A 22029-nucleotide genomic window follows, 5' to 3' on the forward strand; every position below is an offset into this window, starting at 1 on the left:
ACTAAAAATAGAACTACCATATCACCCAGCAATCCCACTATTGGGCATATACCCTGAGAAAACCATAATTCAAAAAGAGTCATGCACCACAATGTTCATTGCAGCTCTATTTACAATAGCCAGGACATGGAAGCAACCTAACTGTCCATTGACAGACGAATGATAAAGAAGATGTGGCACATATATACAATGGAATATTACTCAGCCATAAAAAGAAACGAAATTCAGTTATATGTAGTGAGGTGGATGGACCTAGAGACTGTCATACAGAGTGAAGTAAGTCAGAAAAAGAAAAATAAATAAAATAAATAAAATAAAAATAAATAAATAAATAAATATGCTAACACATATGTACAAATCTAAAAAAGAAAATAACAATGGTTCTGAAGACCTAGGGGCAGGACAGGAATAAAGACGCAGACGTAGAGATTGGACTTGAGGACACGGGGACGTGGAAGGGTAAGCTGGGATCAAGTGAGAGAGCAGCATGGACATATATACACTACCAAATGTAAAATAGATAGCTAGTGGGAAGCAGCCGCATAGCACAGGGAGATCAGCTCAGTGCTCTGTGACCACCTAGAGGGGTGGGATAGGGAGGGTGGGAGGGAGACGAAAGAGGAGATATGGGGATATATGTATATGTATAGCTGATTCACTTTGTTATAAAGCAGAAACTAACACACCATTGTAAAGCAATTATACTCCGATAAAGATGTTTAAAAAAGAAAAAAGGAAATGAATTACAGGAAGCAATTAAATAAACAAGAGGTCACTGAAGAAATCAAAGAGGAAATAAAAAAATACATAGAAACAAATGACAATGAAAACACTACAACCCAAAACCTATAGGATGCAGCAAAAGCAGTTCTAAGAGGGAAGTATATAGCAATTCCACCTCACCTCAAGAAACAAAAAAAATCTCAAATAAACAATCTAACCTTACACCTAAAGCAACTAGAGAAAGAACAAAAAAACCCCAACGTTAGTAGAAGGAAAGAAATCATAAAGATCAGAGCAGAAATAAATGAAACAGAAACAAAAAAAAAACAATAGCAAAGATCAATAAAACTAAAAGTTGGCTCTTTGAGAAGATAAAACAAAACTGATAAACCTTTAGCCAGACTCATCAAGAAAAAAAGGGAGAGGATTCAAATCAACATATTTAGAAATGAAGAAGGAGAAATTACACCTGACACTGCAGAAATACAAAGGATCAATCATAAGAGACTACTACAAGCAACTAAATGCCAATAAAATGGGCAACCAGGAAGAAACGGAGAAATTCTTAGAAAGGTACAACTTTCCAAGACTGAACCAGGAAGAACTAGAAAATATGAACAGACCAATCACAAGTAATGAAATTGAAATTGTAATTAAAAATTTCCAGCAAATAAAAGTCCAGGACCAGATGGCTTCACAGCCGAATTCTATCAAACATTTAAATAAGAGCTAACACCTATCCTTCTCAAACTTTTCCAAAAAACTACAGAGGGAGGAACACTCCCAAACTCGTTCTATGAGGCCACCAACAATCTGATACCAAAACCAGGCAAAGATATCACACAAAAAATTACACCCCAACATCACTGATGAACACAGACGCAAAAATCCTCAACAAAATTCTAGCAAACAGAATCCAACAACACATTAAAAGGATCATACACCATGATCAAGTGGGATTTATCCCAGGGATGCAAGGATTCTTCAATATACGCAAATCAATCAATGTGATACACTATATTAACAAATTGAAGAAGAAAAACCATATGATCATCTCAATAGATGCAGAAAAAGCTTTTGAGAAAATTCAACACCTATTTATGATAAAAACTCTCCAGAAGGTGGGCACAGAGGGAACCTACCTCAACATAATAAAAGCTATATACAACAAACCCACAACAAACATCATTCTCAAGGGTGAAAAACTGAAAGCATTTCCTCTAGGATGAAGAACAAGACAAGGATGTCCACTCTCGCCACTCTTTATTTATTTATTTTATGTATGTATTTTTGGCTTCATTGGGTCTTTGTTGCTGCGCGTGGGCTTTCTCTAGTGGCGGCGAGCGGGGGCTACTCTTCATTGCAGTGCGTGGGCTTCTTATTGCAGTGGCTTCTCTTGTTGCAGAGCATGGGCTCTAGGCACGTCGGCTTCCGTAGTTGTGGCTCACAGGCTCTAGAGCACAGGCTCAGTAGTTGTGGCACACAGGCTTAGTTACTCCATGACATGTGGGATATACCCGGACCAGGGTTCACACCTGTGTCCCCTGCATTGGCAGGTGGATTCTTAACCACTGTGCCACCAGGGAAGCCCTCGCCTGTCTTATTCAACATAGTTCTGGATGTCCTACCCACAGCAATCAAAGAGGAAAACGAAATAAAAGGAATACAAATTGGAAAAGAATACGTAAAACTGTCACTGTTTGCAGATGACAGGATATTATACATAGAAAATACTAAAGATGCCACGAGAAAACTACTAAAGTTAATCAATGAATTTGGTAAAGTTGTAGGATACAAAATTAATGCAAAGAACTCTTGCATTCGTATACACTAATAACGAAAGATCAGAAAGAGAAATTAAGGAAACAATCCTGTTTACCATTGCAACAAAAGAATAAAATACTTAGGAATAAACCTACCTAAGGGGCTTCCCTGGTGGCGCAGTGGTTGAGAATCTGCCTGTCAATGTAGGGGACACGGGTTCGAGCCCTGGTCTGGGAAGATCCCACATGCCGCGGAGCAACTACGCCCGTGAGCCACAATTACTGAGCCTGCGCGTCTGGAGCCTGCACTCCGCAAGAAGAGAGGCCGTGATAGTGAGAGGCCCGCGCACCGCAATGAAGAGTGGGCCCCACTTGCCGCAACTAGAGAAAGCTCTCGCACAGAAACAAAGACCCAACACAGCCATAAATAAAATAAATAAATAAATAAAATTAATTAAAATTTTAAAAAAAAACCTACCTAAGGAGGCAAAAGGCATGTACTCAGAAAACTATAAAATACTGATGAAAGAAATCAAAGATGACACAAACAGATGGAGAGACATACCATTTTCTTGGATTGGAAGAATCAATACTGTGAAAATGACTATACTACCCAAAGCAAATTACAGATTCAATGCAATCCCTATCAAATTACCAATGACATTTTTCATAGAATTAGAACAAAAAAATTTTGCAATTTGCATGGAAACACAAAAGACTTCGAAGAGCCAAAACAAACTTGAGAAAGAAAAATGGAACTGGAGGAATCAGGCTTCCCAACTTCAGACTATACTACAAAGCTACAGTAATCAAGACAGTATGGTACTTGCACAAAAACAGAAATATAGATCAATGGAACAGGATACAAAGCCCACAGAGAAACCCACATACCTATGGTCACCTATGCTATGACAAAGGAGGCAAAAATATACAATGGAGAAAACACAGTCTCTTCAATAAGTGGTGCTGGCAACAGACAGCTACATATAAAAGAATGAAATTAGAACACTCCCTAACACCATACACAAAAATAAACTCAAAATGGATTAAAGGCCTAAATGTAAGACTGGACACTATGAAACTCCTAGAGGAAAACATCGGAAAAAACACTCTTGGACATAAATCACAGGAAGATCCTTTTTGACCCTCCTCCTAGAGTAATGAAAATAAAAACAAAAATAAACAAGTGGGACCTAATTAAACTTAAAAGTTTTCCACAGCAAAGGAAACCATAAACAAGACGAAAAGACAACCCTCAAAATGGGAGAAAATATTTGCAAATGAAACAACGGACAAAGGATTAAACTCCAAAATATACAAAGAGCTCATGCACCTCAATATCAAAAAAAACAAACAACCCAATCAAAAAATGGGCAGAAGACCTAAATAGACATTTCTCCAAAGAAGACATACAGATGGCCAAGAGGCACATGAAAAGATGCTCTACACCACTAATTATTAGAGAACTGTAAATCAAAACTACAATGAGGTATCACCTCACACCAGTCAGAATGGTCATCATCAAAAAATCTACAAACAATAAATGCTGGAGATCGTGTGCAGAAGAGGGAACGCTCTTCTACTGTTGGTGGGAATGTAAATACAGCCACTATGGAGAACAGCACAGAGGTTCCTTAAAAAACTAAAAATAGAACTACCATATGACCCAGCAATCCCACTACTGGGCATATATCCTGAGAAAACCATAATTCAAAAAGACACATGCACCCAAATGTTCACTGCAGCACTATTTACAATAGCCAGGGCATGGAAGCAACCTAAATGTCCATCGACAGATGAATGGATAAAGAAGATGTGGTACATATATACAATGGAATATTACTCAGCCATAAAAAGGAACGAAACTGGGTCATTTGTAGAGATGTGGATGAACCTAGAGTCTCTCATACAGAGTGAATTAAGTTAGAAAGAGAAAAACAAATATCGTATATTAACACATATATGTGCAATCTAGAAAAATGGTACAGATGAACCTATTGCAGGGTAGGAATAGAGATGCAGACGTAGAGAACGGACTTGCAGTGTGGACACAGGGAGGGAATTGGGAGATTAGGATTTACATATATACACTACCATGTGTAAAATAGATAGCTAGTGGGAACCTGCTGTATAGCTCAGTGCTCTGTGATGATCTACATGGGGGGATGGGGGTGGGGGGGTGGGAGGGAGGTCCATAGGGAAGGAATATATGTATACATATAGCTGACTCACTTCATTGTACAGCAGAAACTAACACAACATTGTAAAGCAACTATACTCCAATAAAAAGAAAAAATATATAGATGCAAAAATCCTCAACAAAATATTAGCTAATCAAGCACCTAAACACCTACTAAAAGAACTATACACAACAACCAAGTAGGATCTATCCCAGGTATGTAAGGCTGGTTCAGCATTTGAAAATCATATAATGTAAGCTATCATCAACAGGCTGGAAAAGAAAAATCACATGATCTTATCAAGAAATGCGGAAAAAGCATGTGAGAGTCAGCTCTACCCACCACGAGAGCTTCCCATCAAGCCTCTTAGATAGCCTCAACCACCAGAGGGCAGACAGCAGAAGGAAGAAAAACTACAATCCTGCAGCCTGTGGAACAAAAACCACATTCACAGAAAGATAGACAAGATGAAAACGCAGAGGGCTATATACCAGATGAAGAAAAATATAAAACCCCAGAAAAACAACTAAATGAAGTGGAGATAGGCAACCTTCCAGAAAAAGAATTCAGAATAATGATAGTGAAGATGATCCAGGACCTCGGAATAAGAATGGAGGCAAAGACCGAGAAGATGCAAGAAATGTTTAACAAAGACCTAGAAGAATTAAACAACAAACAAACACAGATGGCCAATACAATAACTGAAATGAAAACTACACTAGAAGAAATAAATAGCAGAATAACTGAGGCAGAAGAACGGATAAGTGACCTGCAAGACAGAATGGTGGAATTCACTACTGCGGAACAGACTAAAGAAAAAAGAATGAAAAGAAATGAAGACAGCCTAAGAGCCCTCTGGGACAACATTAAACGCAACAACATTCGCATGATAGGGGTCCCAGAAGGAGAAGAGAGAGAGGAAGGACCAGAGAAAATATTTGAAGAGAGTAGTCGAAAACTTGTGTAACATGGGAAAGGAAATAGCCACCCAAGTCCAGGAAGCACAGAGAGTCCCATACAGGATAAACCCAAGGAGTAACACGCCGAGACACGTAGTAATCAAATTGGCAAAAAATAAAAACAAAGAAAAATTATTGAAAGCAGCAAGGGAAAAATGAAAAATAACATACAAGGGAACTCCCATAAGGTTAACAGCTGATTTCTCAGCAGAAACTCTACAAGCCAGAAGGGAGTGGCATGATAAAGTGATGAAAGGGAGGGAAGAACCTACAACCAAGATTACTCTACCCGGCAAGGATCTCATTTAGATTCGATGGAGAAATCCAAAGCTTTACAGACAAGCAAAAGCTAAGAGAATTCAGCACCACCAAACCAGCTCTACAACAAATGCTAAAGGAACTTCGCTAAGTGGGAAACACAAGAGAAGAAAAGGACCTACAAAAAAAAACCCAAAACAATTAAGAAAATGGTCATAGGAACATACATATCGATAATTACCTTAAACGTGAATGGTTTAAATGCTCCAACCAAAAGACACAGGCTTGCTGAATGGATACAAAAACAAGACCCATATATATGCTGTCTACAAGAGACCCACTTCAGACCTAGGGACACATACAGACTGAAAGCGAGGGGATGGAAAAAGATATTCCATGCAAATGGAAATCAAAAGAAAGCTGGAGTAGCAATACTCATATCAGATAAAGTTGACTTTAAAACAAAGAATGTTACAAGAGACAAGGAAGGACACTACATAATGATCAAGGGATCAATCCAAGAAGAAGATATAACAATTATAAATATATATGCACCCAATATAGGAGCACCTCAATACATAAGGCAACTGCTAACAGCTATAAAAGAGGAAATCGACATTAACACAATAATAGTGGGGGACGTTAACACCTCACTTACACCAATGGACAGATCATCCAAAATGAAAATAAATAAGGAAACAGAAGCTTTAAATGACACAATAGACCAGATAGATTTAATTGAAATTTATAGGACATTCCATCCAAAAACAGATTACACTTTCTTCTCAAGTGCGCACGGAACATTCTCCAGGATAAATCACATCTTGGGTCACAAATCAAGCCTAAGTAATTTTAAGAAAATTGAAATCATATCAAGCATCTTTTCTGACCACAACGCTATGAGATTAGAAATGAATTACAGGGAAAAAAACATAAAAAACACAAACACATGGAGGCTAAACAATACATTACTAAATAACCAAGAGATCACTGAAGAAATCAAAGAGGAAATCCAAAAATACCTAGAGACAGATGACAATGAAAACACGACGATCCAAAACCTATGGGATGCAGCAAAAGCAATTCTAAGAGGGAAGTTTATAGCTATACAAGCCTACATCAAGGAACAAGAAAAATCTCAAGTAAACAATCTAACCTTACACCTAAAGAAACTAGAGAAAGAAGAACAAACAAAACCCAAAGTTAGCAGAAGGAAAGAAATCATAAAGATCAGAGCAGAAATAAATGAAATAGAAACAAAGAAAACAATAGCAAAGATCAATAAAACTAAAAGCTGGTTCTTTGAGAAGATAAACAAAATTGATAAGCCATTAGCCAGACTCATCAAGAAAAAGAGGGAGAGGACTCAAATCAATAAAATTAGAAATGAAAAAGGAGAAGTTACAACACCGCAGAAATACAAAGCATCCTAAGAGACTACTACAAGCAACTCTATGTCAATAAAATGGACAACTTGGAAGAAATGGACAAATCCTTAGAAAGGTATAACCTTCCAAGACTGAACCAGGAAGAAACAGAAAATATGAACAGACCAGTCACAAGTAATGAAATTGAAACTGTGATTAAAAATCTTCCAACAAACAGAAGTCCAAGACCAGATGGCTTCACAGGTGAATTCTATCAAACATTTAGAGAAGAGCTAACACCCATCCTTCTCAAACTCTTCCAAAAAACTGCAGAGGAAGGAACACTCACAAACTCATTCTATGAGGCCACCATCACCCTGATACCAAAACCAGACAAAGATGTCACAAAGAAAGAAAACTACGGGGTCAATATCACTAATGAACATAGATGCAAAAAACCTCAACAAAATACTAGCAAACAGAATCCAACAGCACATTAAAAGATCATACACCATGATCAAGTGGGATTTACCCCAGAAATCCAAGGATTCTTCAATATATGCAAATCAATCAATGTGATACACCATATTAACAAATTGAAGAATAAAAACCATATGATCATCTCAATAGATGCAGAAAAAGCTTCTGACAAAATTCAACACCCATTTATGATAAAAACTCTCCAGAAAGTGGGCATAGAGGGAACCTACCTCAACATAATAAAGGCCATATACGGCAAACACACAGCCAACAACATTCTCAATGGTGAAAAACTGAAACCATTTCCTCTAAGATCAGGAACAAGACAAGGATGTCCACTCTCACCACTATTATTCAACATAGTTTTGGAAGTCCTAGCCACGGCAATCAGAGAGGAAAAAGAAATAAAAGGAATACAAATTGGAAAAGAAGAATTAAAACTGTCACTGTTTGCAGATGACATGATACTATACATAGAGAATCCTAAAGATGCCACCAGAAAACTACTAGAGCTAATCAATGAATTTGGTAAAGTTGCAGGATACAAAATTAATGCACAGAAATCTCTTGCATCCCTATACACTAATGATGAAAAATCTGAAAGAGAAATTATGGGAACACTCCCATTTACCATTGCAACAAAAAGAATAAAATACCTAGGAATAAACCTACCTAGGGAGACAAAAGACCTGTATGCAGAAAACTATAAGACACTGATGAAAGAAATTAAAGATGATACCAAAAGATGGAGAGATATACCATGTTCTTGGATTGGAAGAATCAATATTGTGAAAATGACTATACTACCCAAAGCAATCTACAGATTCAATGCAATCTCTATCAAATTACCAATGGCATTTTTTATGGAACTAGAACAAATCATCTTAAAATTTGTATGGAGACACAAAAGACCCTGAATAGCCAAAGCAGTCTTGAGGGAAAAAAACGGAGCTGGAGGAATCAGACTCCCTGACTTCAGAATATACTACAAAGCTACAGTAATCAAGACAATATGGTACTGGCACAAAAAAAGAAACATAGACCAATGGAACAGGATAGAAAGCCCAGAGAGAAACCCACGCACCTATGGTCAACTAATCTAGGACAAAGGAGGCAAAGATATACAATGGAGAAAAGACAGTCTCTTCAATAAGTGGTGCTGGGAAAACTGGACAGCTACATGTAAAAGAATGAAATTAGAACACTCCTTAACACCATACACAAAAATAAACTCAAAATGGATTCGAGACCTAAATGTAAGACCGGACACTATAAAACTCTTAGAGGAAAACATAGGAAGAACACTCTTTGACATAAATCACAGCAAGACCTTTTTTGATCCACCTCCTAGTAATGGAAATGAAAACAAAAATAAACAAATGGGACCTAATGAAACTTCATAGCTTTTGCACAACAAAGGAAACCATAAACAAGACAAAAAGACAACCCTCAGAATGGGAGAAAATATTTGCAAACGAATCAACGGACAAAGGATTAATCTCCTAAATATATAAACAGCTCATTCAGCTCAATATTAAAGAAACAAACAACCCAATCCAAAAATGGGCAGAAGACCTAAATAGACATTTCTCCAAAGAAGACAGACAGATGGCCAAGAAGCACAAGAAAAGCTGCTCAACATCACTAATTATTAGAGAATGAAAATCAAAACTACAATGAGGTATCACGTCACACCAGTTAGAATGGGCATCATCAGAAAATCTACAAACAACAAATGCTGGAGAGGGTGTGGAGAAAAGGGAACCCTATTGCACTGTTGGTGGGAATGTAAACTGATACAGCCACTATGGAGAACAATATGGAGGTTCCATAAAAAACTAAAAATAGAATTACCATATGATCCAGCAATCCCACTACTGGGCATATACCCAGAGAAAACTGTAATTCAAAAAGACACATGCACCCCAATGTTCATTGCAGCACTATTTACAATAGCCAGGTCATGGAAGCAACCTAAATGCCCATCGACAGACGAATGGATAGAGAAGTTGTGGTACATATATACAATGGAATATTACTCAGCCATAAAAAGGAACGAAATTGAGTCATTTGTTGAGACATGGATGGATCTAGAGACTGTCATACGGAGTGAAGTAAGTCAGAAAGAGAAAAACAAATATCGTATATTAATGCATGTATGTGGAACCTAGAAAAATGGTACGGATGAACTGGTTTGCAGGGCAGAAGTTGAGACACAGATGTAGAGAACAAACGTATGGACACCAAGGGGGGAAAACCGCGGTGGGGTGGGGATGGTGGTGTGCTGAATTGGGCAACTGGGATTGACATGTATACACTGATGTGTATAAAATTGATGACTGATAAGAACCTGCAGTATAAAAAAACAAACAAAACAACTAATACTAAACTTTCATTGGGTTATTTGTATGGAAATATGTTAATATAAATGTTTCAGACTTTACATGAAATTTCTAAAAAAAATCTTATATTTGTATTTGTATGGAAATATGTATGGAAATATGTTAATATAAATGTTTCAGACATTACATGAAATTTATAAAAATCTTATATTTGTATTTGTATGGAAATATGTATGGAAATATGTTAATATAAATGTTTCAGACATTACATGAAATTTCTAAAAATCTTATATGTTCTGGTATAATGTTATAAGTAATAATCCTAGTTATTACTTTAAAATGTATATCTCAGAAATAACTAATTTTCTTGTCAACTGCATTATTATGAACTTTCATCAAATCTTTAACCGTGGTCATTTTTAAGTCTTCTGTCATTTACAGACAGTTCTGGGTGTACTCTGATGATTTTGCAAATATGTTCCTATAAAAGGGTTTCATCTTCAAGAAATTCATGGAAAAGACTCTGACAAGTACAGGTTTCTGGTAACTGACTGTACTGCTGAACTGAATGAATAAGCATTTTCAGAACTCTAATGAAAAACTGATGAACTGGGCTTCCCTGGTGGCGCAGTGGTTGAGAATCTGCCTGCCAATGCAGGGGACACGGGTTCGAGCCCTGGTCTGGGAAGATCCCACATGCCGCGGAGCGACTAAGCCCGTGAGCCACAATTACTGAGCCTGCGCATCTGGAGCCTGTGCTCCGCAACAAGAGAGGCCGCAATAGTGAGAGGCCCGCGCGCCGCGATGAAGAGTGGCCCCCACTTGCCGCAGCTAGAGAAAGCCCTCGCACAGAAACGAAGACCCAACACAGCCATAAATAAATAAATAAATAAATAAATAAATAAATAAATATATATTTAAAAAAAAAAAACAAAACTGATGAACTCATAAAAGTGCTAACAAAAGATCAAGATGAAAAAAAAAAATTAATTACATGGGACTGAGTGAACTGATGAGGATGAGTATAATTTTTGTGACTTTCTGTCTGAATTTAAAAAAAAAAAAAAATCCCACAAGGACTCAGAGGCAAAGAATATACAAATCAATTTTCACTGCAAAGTAAAGGAGCTGTTACAGTGGAGGATTACTGGACTGAATGTCAATATTATGACATAATATGAGTGTGTTTCATGTTTGGTAATTGCAATCATTGTTGCTTTTGTTGTGGTCATCCATGTACAATGCTTGGTGTCAGTCTATTTATCCCTTGTAAAAATAAAATACAGTGTGTGTGTGTGAAAAAAAAAAAAAAACAAAACAAAAATAAATAAAATAAATTACTTTTAAAAACCCGTAAAAAAAAAAAAAAAAAAAAAAGGAATGAAATACTGACACACACTACAGCATGGCTGAACTTTGAAAGCATGGTCTCACTGAAAGAAGCCAGACATGACAGGCCACATATTGAATGATTCCATTTCTATGAAATGACCCAAAGAGGTAAATCCATGGAGACAGAAAGCAGAGTGGTGGTGACCAGGGATTGGGGTGACAGGATGAGGAATGACTGCTTATGGGGGGGGTGGGATTATCTCTTGTGTTGATGAAAATGTTCTAAAACTGGTTCTGGTGTTGGTTGCACAAGTCTGTGAATATACTATAAACCATTGAATTGTGTACTTAAAAAAAAAAAAAAAAGAAAAAGCATGTGACAAAATCTAACACTCACTCATGATAAAAACTCTTAGTAAACTAGGAACAGAGGGGACTTTTTCAACTTGATAATGACTGTCTACAAAAAACCTACACCTAACATCATACTTATTTATAGAGTTTATAGAGTTTATAGAGTGAGAAACTCTATAAACTTTCCAAATGAGTTCAGGTACAAGGCAAGGATGTCCCCTCTCACCACTCCCTTTCAACACTGTATTAGAAGTCCTTGCTAATATAGTAAGGCAAGAGAAGGGAAAAAAGGTTAGCAGATTGGGAAGGCGGACATAAAACTATCTTTGTTCACATATGACATGATTGTCTATGTAATGTAGAAAATCTGAAAGAATTAACAAAAACAATCTCCTGGAACTAATAAGTGATTATTAGGTTGCAGGATACAAGGTTAATAAACAAAAGTCAATTGCTTTTCTATACACCAACTGCATTCTGAAATTAAAACACAATACCATTTACATTAGCACCCAAAAAAGTGAAGTATTTGGGTATAACATTTATATGAGGGGGACTTCCCTGGTGATACAGTGGTTAAGAATCCACCTGCCAATGCAGGGGACACAGGTTTGAGCCCTGGTCCAGGAAGATCCCACATGTCGCAGAGCAACTAAGCCCATGCGCCGCAACCACTGAGCCTGCGCTCCAGAGCCTGTGAGCCACAACTACTGAGCCCGTGCACCACAACTACTGAAGCCCACGCACCCTAGAGCCTGCGCACTGCAACTACTGAGCCCACACGCCACAACTACTGAAGCCTGAGCACTCTAGGGCCCACGTGCCACAACTACTGAGCCTGCGTTCTGCAACTACTGAAGCCCATGCACCTAGAGCCTGTGCTCTGCAACAAGAGAAGCCACCGCAATGAGCAGCCCGCGCACCGCAACAAAGAGTAGCCCTTGCTCGCTGCAACTAGAGAACACCCGCACGCAGCAACAAAGACCCAAAGCAGCCAAAAAGATTTTTAATTAATTAATTAATTTTTTTAAAAAGGATCTATATGAGGAAAACTACAGAACTCTGAGGCACTAAATCAAAGAAGAACTAAATAAATACAGAAATATCCCATTTTCATGGATTGAACACTCAATATTGTCGAGATGTCAGTTCCTCCCAATTTAATGTACAGATTCAATGCAATCCCAATCAAAATCCCAGCAAGTTGTTTATGGATATTAACAAACTGCTTCTAATCTTTATGGGGGGAGGTAAAAGACCTAGAACAACCAACACAATACTGAAGGAGAAGAACAAAGTTGGAGGACTGATACTACCTGACTTCAAGACTTATTATAAAGGAACAGTAGTCAAGACAGTGTGGTACTGATGAAAGAATAGACGAAGAGATCAATGGAACAGAATAGAGAGCCCAGAAATAGACCCCCATAAGTATAGCCAACTGATCTTTGACCAAAAAGCAAAGGCAATATAATGGAGCAACAACAGTCTCTTCAACAAACGGAATTGGAGCAAATGGACACCCACATGCAGAAAAATGGATCTAGGCAGAGATCTTACACCCTTCACAAAAATTAATTCAAAATGGATCACAGACCTAAATGTAAAACACAAACTATAAAACTCCTAGAATATAACACAGAAGAAAACCTAGGTGACCTTGGGAATGGTGCTGCCTTTTTAGATACACCTCCAAAAACACAATCCATAAAACAAGTAACTGATAAGCTGGACTTCATTAAAATTAAAATCTTCTGCTCTGCAAAATTTGATATCAAGAGAATTAGAAGACAAGCCACAGACTGGAAGAAAATACTTGCAAAAGACACACCTGATAAAGGACTGTTATACAAAAAAAGCAAAGGACTCTTAAAACTCAATAATAAGAAACAACCCTTGAGACACAGATGTAGAGAACAAACATATGGACACCAAGGGGGGAAAGCGGCGGGGGGTGGGGGGATGAATTGAGAGATTGGGATTGACATATATACACTAATATGTATAAAATGGATGACTAATAAGAACTTGCTGTATAAAAAAATAAGTAAAATAAAATTCAAAAATTCAAAAAAAAAAAAAAGAAAGAAACAACCCAATTGAAAACTGGGCCAAAGACCTTAAAATACTTCTCACCAGGGAATTCCCTAGCGGTCCAGAGGTTAGGACTTGGCACTTTCACTGCAGGGGCTGGGGTTCTATCCCTGGTTGGGGAACTAAGATTTCACAAGCGGCGTGGCACAGCCAAAAGAAAGAAAGAACTAAAACTCAATAACAAGAATACAAAACCCAATTAAAAAAAAAAAAAAAAAAAGACTTCTCACCAAAGAAGATATACTTCATTATATAAGAGATGGCAAAGAAGCATATGAAAAGATGCCCCCACATCATATGTCATCAGGGAAATGCAAATTAAAACACTGAGATACAACTACATACCTATCAGAATGGCCAAAATCTGGAACCAAATGCTGGTGAGGTTAGAGAGCATTAGGTACGCTAATACAATGCTGGTATGAATGCAAATTGGTAAAGCCATTTCAGAAGACAGTTGGCAGTTTCTTATAAAATTCATACTGTATGATCCATCAATTACACTGCTTGGTATTTACCCAAAGTAGTTAAAAACTTAAGTCTACACAAAAACCTGCACACAGATGTGTATACCAGCATTATTCATAATTGCCAAAACTTGGAAGCAACCAAGACGTCCTTCAGTAGGTAAATGGAGAAATAAACTGTGGTACATACAGACAATGGAATACTGTTCAGCACTAAAAAGAAATGAGCTATCAAGCCACAAAAAACACACAGAGGAACCTTAAATGCACATAACTAAGTAAAAGAAGCCAATCTGAAGCTACATACTATGTGATTCCAACTATATGACATTCTGGAAAAGGCAAAACTATAAAGACAATAGAAAGATCAGCGGTTGCTGGTGGGATGGGGTATGAACAGGCAGAGCACAGTTTAAAAAACTCGGTATATTATATATTTTTCCAAACCCATGAAATAGACAGCACCAAGAATGAACCCTAAGGTAAACTAGACTTTGAGTGATTATGGTATGTCAGTGTAAGTTCACTCTTGGTAAGAAATGTACCATTCTGGTGAGTGATGTTGATAATGGGGGAGGCTATGCATATGTGGGGGCAGGGAACATATGGGAAATCTCTGTACCTCCCTCTCAATTTTGTTTGTAAACCTAAAACACCTTTAAAAATAGTCTCTTAAAAAAGAAAAAGAATTCCTGCTTTCTTAAAGTAACTAATACACCAACTTCATTCAGCAAATCTACTGAGTTGCCTACTATCTGCCAGGTGACATTTATTTGTTTGGTCATATATTCCACAAATACTTAATGAATACATACTATGTGTTCTAGATAATGGGGATGTAATAATAAACAAAACAGATGAAAATCTCAGCCCTCATGAAGTTCACAGTCTAATGATGGGAAACAAACTAATAATAGATATGTGCAATGGTGACAGAACTATTAAGGGGTAAGGGGGGCAGACAGTGAAGAAGGACAGAAAGTTCAGAGACTGGATGGGGGTAGGTCAGTGAGAGGGCCTGCTAATACATACAGAGTAATGAGATTTGGCCTGAGAAGGAAAAATTGAGGAAAAATCTGCAGGATCAGATGAGGAAACAAGCCATAGGGACATCTGGGCAAACAGCAATCCAGACAGCACCTTAAGACTGAACTGTCTCAATCATAACTGTCCATCAGTCCGTGTTTCCCTACTGCCTATTGCTATATTTTCATACCTAGATGGCACTGGAAGGTTCTGAGATGAGAACTGACATTACATAATTTTCATTTTAAAAGGATCACTCTGGCTGCTGCTCAGAACAGACCATAGGGCGGAAAAGATAAGATCAGTTAGGAGGCTGTATTAATCTAAGTGAAATGAATGGACCTGTGTGGTGGCAAGGGAAACATTAAAAATGGTCAGACTCTATATAAACTTCAAAGGTACAATCAGTAGGTCTTTGTAACGGACTAGATGTGCAGTAAGAAAGAAATCAAGGACGACCCAAGGCTTTTGGCCTATGCATGTGGAAGGAGAAACTGCCGTTTACTGAGATTTTAAAGACAAAAGGAAGAACACATGTGTCAACAAGATTACAAGTACAGTTTGGTGGTGTTAAGGTGCTTATAAAATGTTTATATGATGTTTATTAAGATATTAAGATGTTTGTAAGATATTCAATGTTGAGTACAACAGCTGGGTATAGGAATCTATAAAGTTCAAGAGAGAGATCTGGACTAGAGATAGAAACCTGGGAGCCTTTAGCATAGTTGTAATCACATAGTATGTAGCCTTTTCAGATTGGCTTCTTTTACTTAGTAATGTGCATTTAAGGTTCCTCCATGTTTTTTTGTGGCTTGATAGCTCATTTCCTTTTAGTGCTGAACAGTATTCCATTGTCTGTATGGTATTTAAAACCATTAGACTAAATGAGATTACCAAGGGAGTGAATGAAAATTAGTGACCTGAGAATTGGGCCCTGGGCCATACTAAATTTGAGAACATGAAAAGCAATCAGCAAAGGGATAGAGCAGCCAGTCAAGAAGAAAAAAAAAAATCCAGAGGAGTGTGATATCCTGAAAGCCAAGTGAAGAAAATGTACCCAGGTAGTAGGCATAATTAATTGAATCAAATTGTGCTCTTAGGTCAAGTAAAATGTGCAAAAGACATAATTAGTGATTTGCAAGAACAGTTTCAGAGGAATGTTAAGGGTAAAGGTTGCCTGGAGTGGATTCGAGATAGAATGTAAGGAGAGAAATTAAACAGACACAGACAATTCATTCAAGTAATTTTATTATAAAGGAAAGCAGAAAAATGGTGGTGTAGCTAGAGTGGGAAGAAGGGTCAAGAGAGGGTTTTTTCCTAAACATGGGAAAAGTAACAGTCAAAATATTTTACACTGATGGGAATGATCCAGTAGACAGGCAGAAACCGATAAACCAGGAAAGAGCAAAGAGACAACAACAGAAGCAATAACCAAGAATAGATGAAAAGAGATTAATCGAATACACCAGTGGAAGTAAGAATATTAATACACAAGTAATATACAAGTCCAGTAAAAGTAACAGCAGCAGCTTAACTTTTGTAAAATGTTTTCCAGTTTATAAAACAACTTTATACTTTTACTTCTTTGGATATTTATAACAATCCTGTAACAGAGGTATGACCTCCCACTTATATAAAGAAAAGCGAAGAACAACTCAGAGAAGTTAGGTAACTTGGTCAAAGTCACACTGCTATTAAGAGGCAAAGCCAGAACACAAATCTCTATAAATTCCTTATTACAGGTATGTTAGCTTATGATTTAGAATGAAAACATGCTGAAGAAAATTTCCTCATTCATTAAGTATATTATCTTAAAAAGTGTTAACAAGGGACTTCCCTGGTGGTCCAATGGCTAAGACTCCGTGCTCCCAATGCAAGGGGCCCGAGTTCGATCCCTGGTCAAGGAACTAGATCCCACATGCCGCAACTAAGAGTTCACATGCCGTAACTAAAGATCCCGCATGCCGCAATGAAACCCCGTGTGCCACAAGTAAGACCTGGCACAGCCAAATAAATAAATATTTTTAAAAAATAAAAAAATAAGAATAAAAAGTGTTAACAAAGCTAAACTTTGAAACATGTCTTAGAAAAATGTTGCTTTGTACATTTATTGAAATTATTTTAAAAACAACGTTACTACTAAAAATTGTGACAGTGAAAATTTACTTTTTAAATGATGTTCATGGGTTTTCCATAATTATGAAAAGATCTTATGTTCTTCAGGAAAATATCTGGGACATACAGGGCTTTTAAAAAGAACAAAATTCAACCATAATACCACCAACCACCTTAGCTGACATTGTAATTTGTTTCCTTCCAGAAAAGTATTTTAAAATAAGGTGTTTTATATTTACTTCTCTACTCAATGATGGTTCCTGACCTCTACTGAGAGTATGTATGTTCCTGGGACTTATAATCAAGACAAACATGTGTAACAGCAAAGATACTGAACTATGGCTTCTGGTATCAAAGGAACACATGAAACAATCACAATTGCAATCTAGTACACCTAACACAGAGATCTTTAAGTCTTAGCATTTCTTACCTGGTTATTTTCTTCATCGTCAAATACAAAATCTTGCTGCATAACTTCATTGTCTAAATTAGTGCTAGCCACAGGTTCTGAACAGTCTCTGTTACATTCACTGGCATTAATAATACCATCAGCAATATTAACCCTAGTAATGAAGATTAAAAAGTCAGATCAGGCCACATGTTGAATACGTAATGCCTTTAAAATAAATAAATAAAAGTAATAATCTGAAAATTCTCCTTGTCAAAGAAAATTTGTCTTTTTCATAAAGAGCCACAGTTTCTTTATCTTGCCAAGTTAGATTATTAAGTGTACAAAGTTTATTTTTATCTCTCCATGGGATGTTGTGAGGAACCTACCTGGTTTGCTATCCACTTTGAATATTTTCAAAAGCAAATGAATGGTTTTAAAAATAATTTATGTGCCAAAATAATGATTTCCCTTATAAATGCATACTCTAAATCATAATAATGACCTGTTTACTGATTAAAATACAAGTCTAGCACTAGGTACCAGAGTGTCCAACACCTTATCAAGTACAACAGGAATAGCTTCCTACTGCATATTTTTTCATCTTATATAATTTAGAATATGCACAACACTGCAGGGTTTTGTTTACAAAGATGATACCACTATCAATGAGAATGTGAGTTATTTCCATAATACTGCCTGAGCATGGGCATAGGTTTTCAGCATCTCTAGCTAACCTAAGGGCAAACTCCAAGAAATCTGCTTATATTATATCCTTTGAAACATTTTCCTACTACTTCCAACTTTTGGATACTGCTTCTTACCTTCATATTCAACTCAAATACTCCCTACAGATCCATGTGTATAGTTCAAATCATGCCTTCAAAGCACATAAATCAGGGCCATCATATCGAGCTGCACAGGCTGGTGATGCCATCCATGCAGACTACAATGGCACACCTGCAGTTGTACAATACGGTATTCCATAAACATATTCCAAGCATTGGTTTTTATATCCATTAATTTTTCAGTTTCATTTCATATTTGATAGCTAGTCTAGTATACCTGACACATTTGGCCTTTTAAAAATCTAATTCTTAACAACAAAAACAGAATTCCACCCAGTCATCAATTTTTTTTGCCTTCCTATGAATTCTCCAAATTTGGGTACATCTTTCTTAAGATCATGATCGATGTTGCTCTGTAGATCTGTCCCCAAACCAAAAACTGATCAATGTAAACTATGAAATCATTGCACTGTGGTCTCAGAGAAAGGAACCTATATATCCTAAAGTTCAGGGCTGAGGTAATAGGAAAGGAGATGAAGCTTTTGTCATTTAGAGGTAACAAGTCAGCTGAAAAGTGGAGTAACATCACACATCACACAGTACATAGAGTACTTCTAACTTACACAAATTCAATTATTAACAGCTAACCTAAAACAACAGCATGTAGGGAGGGCAAAGGCTGGAGGCAGGTGATAAGTTAAATAGCAAAGGATGATTCCATCTACCATTTCACTCAATGACCATGTGCACTAGGAGTGATGTCAATCTGCTGTCCCTGTACCTATCTGTCTAGATAACTGCATGCCATGGTGTGACCATTTGGAGAACAGAATATAGTTCTACTTTTTTTAAAGTTATTTTTCATATAACATGGATCCTAAAAGTAAGCTTGCTACTTCATCTGGTGTTCACAGGCTGTGTTGGACTTAATGCCTACTACCTTAATGGAAGACTTATGAGATTTTCAATGTTAAGAAGTATACACAATTTATATGCAAGTATATACAAAGTCACTTTTCACACTGACTTTCAGAAATGCTCAAGTAAGATGACACCCCATCATTTACGAAAAGATACAGTTTTTTAAAAGAAAAAACAATTTTATAGCTCAATAAATAACAGTAAAATGTTTTAAAAGTTTCTTACTGGTTATTAGATCCTTCCCCATCACAATTAACACTTCCTGCTTCATTATTACACACCAGACTTTGTTGTTGTAAATTCTTAAGATCATGATCTATGCTGCTCTGCAGATCAAAAAGGTGCTGTTCCACAGCTGCTCTAATTGTTCTTTCTAAAATGCTATAAAACAGAACACATTTTAGTGAGAAGCAGTCACCCTAACTAGTTATTTGGTCACATAAACACAAACTTTAAAATGTACAACCAGTTAAAAAAAAAATTTATAATGGTATTTAAATGAACAGGCTAGAGGGGAAAAAGAAATAGGAAAGCATAATATTGGCTTAAATTTTAAAATGAAATTTGCCCAAATAAGATATACAAATCAATCATAATGTCACTATTACTACTGAGGCATGAATGATCACTTGTCCCAGTAATTCACTCCTCACCTTAATACATATAAAGCCATTTAAAAAGACTTTCCAGGGAATTCCCTGGCGGTCCAGTGGTTAGGACTCCGCGCTTCCACTGCAAGGAGCATGGGTTCGATCCCTGGTCGGGGAACTAGGATCCCGCATGCTGTGTGCCACGGCATGCATGCATGCATGCATACGTACATACATAAATAAAGCAGCCATTAAAAAAAAAACTTCATAAAAAAGCTCTTTTGATATTTTCAATCATTTCAGAAGATCAAAAAAAATCATCTGAAAAAAAGTTCATCTTTATTTTGTATGTGAGTGTAATTCATTCCTTCTTCATTTGTTCTGACCTAAGTACATAAAATACTGGTTTCACTGCCTTATGTACAATCCTTCCTCTAAAGTAAGTACAATAAATACATGATTTTAATTTCTACAGTTTAGTAATATTTTTTTAAAAAGTTTAAATTGTCTTCTGTAAGTATACTACTTACTCCGCAGAGGCTGGTAAGATGCCGATAGGAGATATATGGGCACTGTAATCAAAGAAAGAAATCAGCTATAAAATTTTCAATACTAAATGACTATAAAATGTGGTGAAAACTGCCACATTTACACTACCCTTGATACACCCAGGAGAACATGCACTAAGTTTATTATTCTAATTTTCTAAAGAAATTATTTTTCACATAAGAAGACCCTTAAAATACATACTCTGTGGTGTGTGTGATGTGTGTGATGTGTGTGATGTGTGTGTGTGTGTGTGTGTGTAGTGCAGGGGAGGGGGGCTGCAACTACTTCATCTGGCGCTTACCTGGAAGGAACACTGACCTATTCCAAGCCTGAAGGGAAAAAAACTGACTACTGGGCCAAACAAAAGTACCCATCTAGGACAGTATGGAGGCCTCAATGTTGGCCCTGTACTCCTTGCCAGAAGTAATAGCACATGCTCCTACTCAGAGGATATTCTCAAGCTACAAAAATAAGAGGTAAAATAGAAACTAAAGTTCAGGCCATATCATTCACTGCGCTGGTAACAGACTTTCCCTAGCAAATTTTGTACCACAATATCTACTGATACTTATAAAAACAGACAATAGACTCATTTTTACCACAGTTATCGAAAGTACAACTTAAAACCCACAATGAGATATGGATACTACTAAAATGTTTAAAGTGTTGGTGAGGATGTGAAGCAAATAGCACATTCACATAATGCTGGTGGGAATGTAAAATGTTCCAACCACTTTGGAAGCCAGTTTGGTAGTTTTCTTATAAAACCTACCAAGTGACCCAGCAATTGTACTCCTGAGTATTTACACAAGAGAAATGAAAGTTTAAGTCCATAGGAAGACTTCCACAAGCATAGCAGCTTTATTCATAATAGCCAAAAACGGCAATCAACCCCAACAGGTGAATGGATAAACAAAGTGTGGAATATCCTTATGGATATCCCATGGAATATACTTAGCATTTTTCTATAAAATTCTTGAACAACTGATACATACAATAACATGAATCTCAAAAACCATTACACAAGCAAAAGAAGCCAGACACAGAGTACCTATTCTATGAGATTCCATTTATAAGAAATTCTAAAACAGGCAAAATTCATCTATATAGTGACAGAATGCAGATCAGTAATTGCCTGGGGCCAGAAACTGCAGGGGTCAGGGGGAGAATTACTGTAAAGAAGCACATGAAGTGATGGAAACAGTCTCTATCTTGACTGCCATGGTTGTTAACAGATATATATGTATATGTGTTCATCATTCATAAAATGAATACATTTTATTGTGTGAAAAATACATCTCAGTAAAGTTGATTTTCAAAGGAAAAAAATCAG

The 22029-nt window shown here is 36.9% G+C and overlaps 1 protein-coding gene across 8 annotated transcripts in view; it reads right to left on the minus strand.

The window, feature by feature from the left end:
• The window catches only part of FAM13B (family with sequence similarity 13 member B), a 116704-nt gene that overhangs the window by 51276 nt on the left and 43399 nt on the right, over positions 1–22029 (minus strand). For all 8 annotated transcript variants that reach the window (XM_068535942.1, XM_068535941.1, XM_068535940.1 and 5 more), the window contains 3 exons: positions 20678–20719; positions 19783–19938; positions 17891–18023 (listed from right to left, as the gene is read on the minus strand). In XM_068535942.1, coding sequence (XP_068392043.1) covers positions 17891–18023; positions 19783–19938; positions 20678–20719 — 331 coding nt within the window. The remainder of the gene's footprint in view (positions 1–17890; positions 18024–19782; positions 19939–20677; positions 20720–22029) is intronic.

This window comes from Eschrichtius robustus, chromosome 2, assembly GCF_028021215.1.
Source record: "Eschrichtius robustus isolate mEscRob2 chromosome 2, mEscRob2.pri, whole genome shotgun sequence".
Lineage (NCBI taxonomy): Eukaryota > Metazoa > Chordata > Mammalia > Artiodactyla > Eschrichtiidae > Eschrichtius > Eschrichtius robustus.